Genomic DNA, 8819 nt, shown 5'->3' with positions numbered 1-8819 from the left:
TCCTGTTGCTTGTCCCAGCTCCTACCAAGGCATGCAAAATGCAAGTAGATAAATAGGGACCACCTTGGTGGGAAGGTAACAGTGTTCTGTGTCTAGTCGTGCTGGCCATGTGACCACGGAAGATTATCTTCGGACAAAAACGCTGGCTCTATGGCTTGGAAACGGGGATGAGCACCGGCCCCTAGAGTTGAATACGACTGGACAAAAATTGTCAATGGGAACCTTTACCTTTACCTATACTTGCTTTATTAGTAGTCCTTTTCTATTTTTTTCTCTTCCTTCTTTTCTGGTCAGATACAGGAGTAAACAGAAGCTATTTTCAGCCCAGTATCAACAGCAGTTGTTGTTCTAATAGTGTAATTAGGTTCTATGATACTCCACACTACATCAAAGTTGTCCTAAGCCATTCCAATAAAGGCAACCAATTTTAGCAGACATCTTCCGCATATTCTGGTGGTCAGAAAGTGGTCAGAAACGTAAGGCTCTGCAAATGTCATTGGACTCCAACTCCCATCCCCCTGGCCACTGGCCCTCCTGGATGGGGCTGGTAGGAATTGGATTCCAGGACGATTCAGAGGACCACATGTTCGTCATCCTGAATTAAGCCCTCAAACCAGTCACGCTGAATCTCTTCCAGACCAAGGACTGGATTCAGTTCAAGAAAAGTTCTCAGGAGCAGTATTCAAATAGTGGGTGGGCTGCCAAACGAAAGGGTGGAGGGAAAAATATCCTCAGATTTTGAAGCTCTTACTGACAGTACCTTGTGAGAAGTATTTAAACCTTTTAGAATAAGGGGAAAGTCTGTATGGAATCCGTGAAACCACCAAACACTGCTGTCATAAAGAAGCTGGCATGACCATCTGAGGTGGGGTGGTGGGGGTGAGGGGTTACAGGACAGCCAGATGTAGGTTCAAGGCCTTGGGGCTCTCCTCTCCTGGGGCACACATTTCTATAGACTTTCTTCTTTCAGACAAATAAAATATTTACTGCTCTCAGCAATGTTGGGAAATATTTGGATCTGAGTCCCAAGTCTGAGTCCAAGTCTTTGGTATCAAGTCTCAAGTCCCTATTAAGAACAACCATTTTCCTCAAAAAAAAAAAAAAAAAAAGGCGGGGTGAGTGAGTGGGTTCTGAGTCAAGTCCCAAGTCATTGAAAAAATGCCCGGAGTCAAGTCATTGGCGCAGCTTAAGTCTAACTTGACAGGGAGTGCCGCACTCCAAGTCCCCATCCCGGACTGCTCCCCATTAGACGTCTTCCTTCCTCAGTTTGAATACATTGTGTATAAAACAGGGAGCCTCCTCTGGTTGTGTACAACCAGCGTTTGCTTTTTCTCAGACTCCCCTTCCTCCCAAGATGTGGGCAGCAGGTGTGATGAGACTGTGGGGTCGGAAGCAGCTAATGAGGGAGGTCCTGCTCCCCCTCCTCACATGGATGTGAAGGAAGAAAGACCCCTAAGGGCTCTTCGTTCCTTCTGATTTGCCCCCCCTCCCATGTCTGTTTTACAAAATGCAGCTGCGAAAGGGTAAAAAAATAACTGGAGGGGAGTGGGGGGGGACCTCAGCCGGCAAGAGGTGTGTAGAAACAAACACAATTTCCATTGTAGCTTTTATACTAGAAAAAGGGGAAAAACAGCTCAGCTACACACAACCAAGTGACACATGTTGTTTGGTCTCAATTACTGCGTAATATTAGTGCACAGTGTGTGTATGTGTGTTGATTATATAAAGAGATTAGCTGCCTTGTGATGTTTTGGGTGACTGTATTTCATTCTCCATTACAAAGGCAGTATCATCTTCCATCTGTACACATTGCTAGGTGGGGGGAGTCTTAAGGAGATTAGCCGCTACTCTTTTTAAAGGACAGCAGAAGAGAACATGTAAGCCAAAAGCAAATAATGACCAGAAAGAAAAGTTGTTCAGCCTGCTCCCCGTCCTCCAACAATAATATAATGAATTCAGGGAATTCCCATATTCCCCAGGCCTGGAAATGGAAAAATGAAAAATAGAGCAAGCAAAGATTGCCTTGTTAGGCCCAAGAGCCTGTTCCTGAAGGACAAGGCTCTTCTACGGATTTCAGGCACACTGGAATCCAGTTAACTTTAAATGGGCATGATTACTCCCTCCCCTTGATAAAAATTAAAAAAGTAAATGCTTAATCCAATTAACAATCCCAACTGGAGTAAAGCATTTAATTAATTGGATTTACTTGAATGCTGATTCACCATTCAGAAATCAATTCAGTGGTGCTAACAAATGGATGTATTGTGCTAGCAAATGGATGGGTGCTAACAATTTTGCACATCTTAGTTACGGGCGGAGTATAATTCAGATGACTGGCCAGCACAGTCAACTCTAAGCACTGCAATGCATATGAGTAAATTTTCCATGCTCTGTAGTTCTGGGTGATAAGCATCTGGAACAGTGGCTTTCAACTCCCAGAAATCTTTGTCACCAGCTGTGGTGGCCGGGATTTCTTGGAGCTGGGAAACTTTGCTTGAGAATTTGCTACACCAGTCACATTCCATTCACATTACACCTGTGTCATGAAAACAATGCCAAACTACTTTGTAAGGTCTGAACAGAGCAGAACTTGCCAAGTGTTTGACCAGTGGTTCAGGGTGTTGTTTGGGGGGTGGGGATCAAAACATGCATCACCCATAAATATATATATATATCTACAGTTTTATTTTGAAGTTTTTAGTAACTTCAGACTATTTTCTGACGGTGGATACTTAGGGAACAGAAAAAGGCACCCTGTATGCAAAAAAAGCATCAAAGAGGCAAGCAGAACCAGCCCAAGGCATTTTGTTACAAGAGGACATGGCGTACCTCACCAGCGTACCTCACCAGCTCGGAAGCACATTTTTCCAAAAGCCAACCAAGTTATTCTGACACAGGAAACAAAATGGCCCAAAGGTTTCTTCTCCTCCTCAACAGCAAAAATGCTACAACAAGTAACTTGAGTTTTTGCACCCTTTGCTGCCCAATGCAACTCTCTGGCCTCCCTTGGCCCAGTGGTAGGCCTGATCCTGGTAAGGCAGGAACTCCCCAAGAGCTCCTTGATGTCTGAGCACTATCAGTGGCCCTTTAGATGTGCCTGCTTTCTTGTAGGTGAAAGGGGGTGTGTGTGCAAGAAGGAAGTTTCCTAGAAAGGGGCATGGCTGGCTGGCTGGCATCCTGCACAGGAATACTGCACACTGCCACATTTTGTTGCTTACATGACCTTACATCCCTGTCCAAAGGGTCGCCCCCTCCTCACTTCTGTGGAAGGAAATGCAACTGTTCCATCCCTGAATCCTAGTTAGGCGATTCCAATGAGAGACCCAGAAAGCTCCGGAGTTGGACTGCAAGTACCAGAACCCCTCGGCCACGCTCTGTGTGTAGACTCTGGGACGGGTCGTTCACCTACCTAACTTTTGCAACTTCTGGCTTACAGCGGTAAAGATAAATAATAACCAGATAGAGAGAAAGTGGTGTTTGTGTGGGAGGGGGGGGGTGCGGGTTTGATGACGGAACAGGGGAAGGAGCCGCGTTTCTGGGCATTACGGTAGAGGGGCTGCCTCTCCTTCCTCTGGTCCACCTGCCACTCAGGTTGACAGTCCCAGGCCTTTTTAGCAAAACTCGCAGGTCTCGCCACAGACCAGCAGGTGTGTCTAGTGGTCCCATGGAGAAGAATTGGGGACTTTCTAGAGATTCACCCGCGCGGCGCGCACTGAAATCGGTCACCTTTTCTTAATCCTGGACGCCCAGTTCACTACAACGGCAGCCTACGGGAAAGGGGGTGGTGGTGGAAGGGGGGGCTGGGAAGAATCTACCCTGTATAAGCCACTTCTGCTGCCTGATCTCTCCCGGGTGGGTGGGTTCCTACTCGCCACAGCAGCGCAGGAGCTGCCTCTCCCCGCCAGCGACGGGCACCCGTGGCAGGTTGGTCCGGGCTCCCCTGCTGCTTCCTGCAACCGCCTGTTCGGGCGCTGCTGCTGCTGTTCTCCCCCCCCCCCTTTTGCTCTCTCTCCTCTCCCCCCCCCCACCCTTGGCCCCTCACCGGGGCCGCCCCAAAGGCCGGGACGGCGGTGCCTGCGCGCCAAACGATGCCGCCACCGCCGCCGAGCCGCGCCTCCCGCGCTCTCCCCCGCCGGGTCACCTGGCTCGCAGGCGGCGGCGGCGGCGGCGGCGGCTGCCCTCCCCTCCGCCCCCGCCGCCTCTGACGGGCGGCGCTGCTGGGCCGCGTTACCTAAACCGGACGAACATGGAGAAGTCGGCGACGGGCGGCGAGCGTGGCTAAACTGGGCTCGGATCTCTCCCTCCCTGCCTCCCTCCCTTTGTGCGCCTCTCTCTTGCCGCCGCCACCGCCGCTCCCTTTAATCCGAAAAGCCGCCTTTATCCCACCAGCCATGGAGGATTGCGCCCCGCCAGACCTGCGAGACATCGAGCTCAAGCTGGGGCGCAAAGTCCCCGAGAGCCTGGCGCGCTCCTTGCGGGGGGAGGAGTCCGCCCTCGCCCGCCCGCTGCGCGACAAGGACCGCCAGCCCCCCCTCGCCGCCGCCGCCGCCGCCGCCCCCGCCGGCCCCCGGAGCCCCAGAGCCGTCGCCGCCGCCAGCAGCAGCAGCAGCAGCAGCAGCAGCGGCACCCACAACTCCAGCGCCCTGGAAAGGCTAGAGACGAAACTTCACCTCCTCAGGCAAGAAATGGTGAGCTAGCTACCTCGCGGGTGAACCAACAATGTCCCCATATATATAAAAGGTGCCACCTTGCTTCCCTTCCCTGCTTCCTCAATATTTATTTTCTCTGCCACCTTATCAGTCATGTCGAAATACCTATAAACTTCTAGCTGGCATCAGTTACAACATGCAGTTTTGACCAGAGCCAGCTCTGTTCAAAACCCCGGGTTCAGATTTTGACTTTATGGGGAAGGGGTGAGTATGCTGGTGAAAGAGCATCTCTGAGCATGTACAGAAAGATGTTCTTTCCCTCCCTTGGAGTCATCATAGTTAGAACTTGCAGTGTGAATACAGGCACCCACACCATAACATTATTGTCAGTTCAAGCTCAGATAAAAGGCTTTTCTTTTGAGAAACTGATCATGGAGGGTTTTTTTTAATTTCCTCCCTAGACTGCGAATGGTTACCTGCCTGGGGTGGGCAGAGGATGAAGGATGTTTTCAGGGTGTTCACTTAATGCACTTGATATTTCCAGAGCACAGCAGCCTGCAAAACAGTTATAGGAGCCGGTGGGTAGGCATGGCAACAGACTCCACTGCCATGGAAATGGGTGTGATGTTTCCAACTGAAATGCCAGGCCACATTGCACCTTTCCTTCTCCCCCTCCCGCCCCAACCCCAGCATTGCTGGATGTTTGGTGTTACTCTGAAAGAGTGGAATGAGGCAGACAGGAAACTCCCTTGTATCCTGTGTGTGCACGCTCGCACATGCATACACTGCTGTCTGCCATTAGAAACGAGTTTGTATTGTTTATTGGAATGATGCAAAAGCTTCTAGGTCTTGCCTCTCTCAGGGTTCATGTGAAGTTGGAGGCTGCCCAGATCCTAAGGAACATGCCTTTAAAATAAGGGAGGATCCCTCTAATGATTTGTTTGGCGCATTACTTATCATTGTCAGATCAGACTTCTGTCCAATGCAAAATGGAAATATAAACTGTTCAAAGACAGAACTATTTCCTTAAATCTGATTTTTCCAAATGTATAGGGCGTGTCAGTGTTGATTATCATCTTTGCTTGTTGTTCATTTGTTTCCATCTCTTGATCCTAGAGATGAAATCTCCATCTCATCCCTTTTTTCTTCCCCCCCCTTTTTTTGGGGGGGCATGCATTGCTCTCAAAGTCTTAGTTTGAGCCTGAATATAATCCCACATCTCTTTTAAATAACTATGCCAGTTCCTGGAATAGTTTTGATGTAATTATAAACAAAAGTGCCACCCACGGGTCATATGCAGAGTGTATTTCCTTCACTGTTTGAACTTCTGCAGCTTAATGGACAGATCAGTAAGCTAGTGCCCATGATTTTCGGGTTGGTTTGTTTTTAAAGAAGTTACGGGATTACTGCACTGTTCACAATTTAGCTTTATAGAATATCTGCTTGGTCTCCAGTAATTCAAGTGAGAGAGTAATTCAAGTAATTCATGCTTTGATAGGGACTTCTGAAAGTATTTGTGAATGGCATATCTACTTTTGCAAACATCAGACTGACTGTTACCTGGAGGGGAAAAAATTAGCCACATCATTTTAAGTGGAAAGCCATTTTATCATTTAATAGGGAATGCAATCACGATTGTCAATTTAGAAATGTAGGCTTCTCATTGTGACAGTCCCCAGAGCTATGCCCCTAAGGAGCACCCAAAAATGCAAATAAAAACCAGTTCTAGCCATTCTTATCTTCACTGAGAACAGGTATTTTGCGAAAGCAATGAGTCTTAGTGGCCCACCAAAAACCTACCTAGGACATCACTTTGCCTTAGAACAAGAATATCTCACAAGAATATTCCCACTGCTGTGAGTATTGCAGCTAAACTCAGAAAGTTCAGGGAAACTGGAGGTTAGAAGGGGAAGTGTCCCATTGTCCCTGCACTGGGCTTTATAAGCCCTGGCTCCACTACTGCGCTGACCAGTTGCAATCTCTCCCTTGATTATTGTTTAAATTAATATTTTTTTTGTTCAATCCACTGTAGATGGAAGGATGAGTAGCTACGTGTGTTGTTTGCTTTATATTTTGTTGGGGTGGAGCCACTAGCAGCATTTATGCATGGGGTTTAGCAGGGCCACCCCTCCTTCCTCAGCTTATTCAGCACGGCTGAGTCAGTAAATCCCTTTCTCTGTGTTTGTATTGCACCTGAGAAGCATGCACAGAACAGCTGCGCCAGTCATTATGCAAACATGTCGAGAAAGAGGGAGAAAAAGAGAGAGGGGATAAGAATGTGTTCCATTGCAATTGTGGTTGCAAAATTTGCACTGTTTGGTTGGATGTTGTCAGACTAGGATGATGCACTGTTCCACTGTTGCAAGCAGTTCCTTGCATGCCACTTTGCAGACACATGTTGTGTCATGAATAAGGAGGGACTCGAGGCAGTAAAAGGTGGACATCTCTAGAGTTCAGGTACCTCTGAGCTGCTAATCACAGGGCTGTCCCATGACTTTCTGCTGGAGCACCAAATTATGCCAACCCCCCTCTGTCTTTTTAGATTCTTCCCAGAAATTATGATTGCTGTTGAATTTATGGTTGCTCTCGCTCACAGGAACAGCACCAGTGTGGTGGTACATTTAGATACTGTAATTATGTGAAGTCAAGGCTATTGTATCCAAAACAACATGAGGTAGAGCCTCACCTTATTTTCTCCCTTGGAACAAAAATAGGATACTGTAATATTAAAGTAAATAAATAACTACTGGTTGTGCTTTCCTGACATGCGGGATTTGCTGCTTAAATTGCCTTACACTGCCCAGCCATGGGGTAGTGTGAGGCACCTAAGGAAGATGGAAAATAAAAATGGATCCTACACCATTTAATCCAGGGGTACTTGCATGAAAGAAAGGGGTTTGCCCCAGTCCCGCAGACAAAACGCAGACCCGTTTGTTATGCAAACAAAATATGGTTGAGAGGTTGCTTGGGACAGATCCCAAATCCAGAAGCCCCATTTGTTCATGGAATTCTGAACAAGATCCACTGTTCTTGAACTACAATAGGAATCTGAAGCCCTGCACAGCTAAAGTCATGAAAACCCCTTTCTCTCCCCTTTTTAAAGATGCAGTTGTGAATTTAATGTTAGCATTTCCTTTTCCTCTCCCATCTGTGAGAGGTCTGTTCTAAGCTCTCCCCCCTCTCCGGAGATACCGAAAACGCAGAAGTATTGAAAGTTATACAGTCAACCCTTGACTTGCGAACAGCCCGCGTTATGAACATTTTGACTTACGAACCGCTCTCATACGAAAATATTGACTTGACTTACGAACTTAAATTTGAGTTACGAACTGAAAAAAACACGTGGGAGGTGGGGAAAGTGCGTAATTTGAACTTTCAGTTAACTGTTGGCCAGAGAAGAGGGTGCCTCTGCTTCCTCGCTCTTCCCAGCGTTTACAGAGTGGATTGGGAGACAGTCTTCAGACTGCCTGGTACTGTATTTTTATTTTTGGCTAATTTTGGATTTTTGCTTTTTGCTTTTTGACATTCTTTTTTTAAGCAGAGCGACTGCCTGTTCTGGGTGAGTACACTGTATGTTTTTACTTTACAGTATGTACTGTACAGTGGGGTCTTGACTTGAGAACTTAATCCATATTGGAAGGCGGTTCTCAAGTCAAAAAGTCTGTAAGTCAAGTCTCCATTGACCTACAGTGCATTGAAAACCGATTAATCCCGTAACAGGCCGTTTTTGTTTCATGTTGGTTTTTTTCTGGTCTGTAAGTCAAATCTCAGTCTGCAAGTCAAACCTAAATTTTGCGGCCAGAGAAGTCTGTAACTCAAAAAATCTGTAAGACAAGCCGTCTGTAAGTCAAGGGTCCACTGTACAGGGTTTTTTGCAGTTTGATGGGGGGGTAGGGCTAGGTGAGGGGGTCTTGCAGTGTTTTAAAATGTCTGTGCCTGTGGTTAAAATATTCTTTGAGTGCATGTGCTGTTTGTTCAGGAAGGCAGGCATTTTTGCGCTGGAGGAATGGTTGCTGGATTGCTATGCCTTGCTGTGGGGGGGGGGGTTATGTTTCTGTGCTCTTATGGGTCTTGCATTGTTTTAGAATGTCTGTGCCTGTGCTTAAAATGTTGATCCAGAGTCTTTTTGTGCTGGAGGAATGGTTGCTGGGTTCTGTGCCATGCTGTGGG

The 8819-nt window shown here is 47.4% G+C and overlaps 1 protein-coding gene across 2 annotated transcripts in view; it reads left to right on the top strand.

Annotated features, from left to right (window-relative positions):
- The first annotated feature begins 219 nt into the window (after window positions 1–219).
- The window catches only part of LURAP1L (leucine rich adaptor protein 1 like), a 38025-nt gene continuing 29425 nt past the window's right edge, over window positions 220–8819 (top strand). Inside the window, exons 1-2 of one of the 2 annotated variants that reach the window (XM_020782894.3) lie at window positions 220–3438; window positions 4390–4688. In XM_020782894.3, coding sequence (XP_020638553.3) covers window positions 4392–4688 — 297 coding nt within the window. In that variant the 5' untranslated portion in view covers window positions 220–3438; window positions 4390–4391. Of the gene's footprint in view, window positions 3439–3629; window positions 3925–4389; window positions 4689–8819 lie in introns of those variants that run through there. The other variant, XM_078384983.1, reaches the window with a different exon arrangement.

Source organism: Pogona vitticeps, chromosome 2 (assembly GCF_051106095.1).
Source record: "Pogona vitticeps strain Pit_001003342236 chromosome 2, PviZW2.1, whole genome shotgun sequence".
Taxonomy (NCBI): Eukaryota; Metazoa; Chordata; class Lepidosauria; order Squamata; family Agamidae; genus Pogona; species Pogona vitticeps.
The sequence above is the reverse complement of the archived record's forward strand: the minus strand, read 5'-3'. Positions and strand labels throughout refer to the sequence as shown.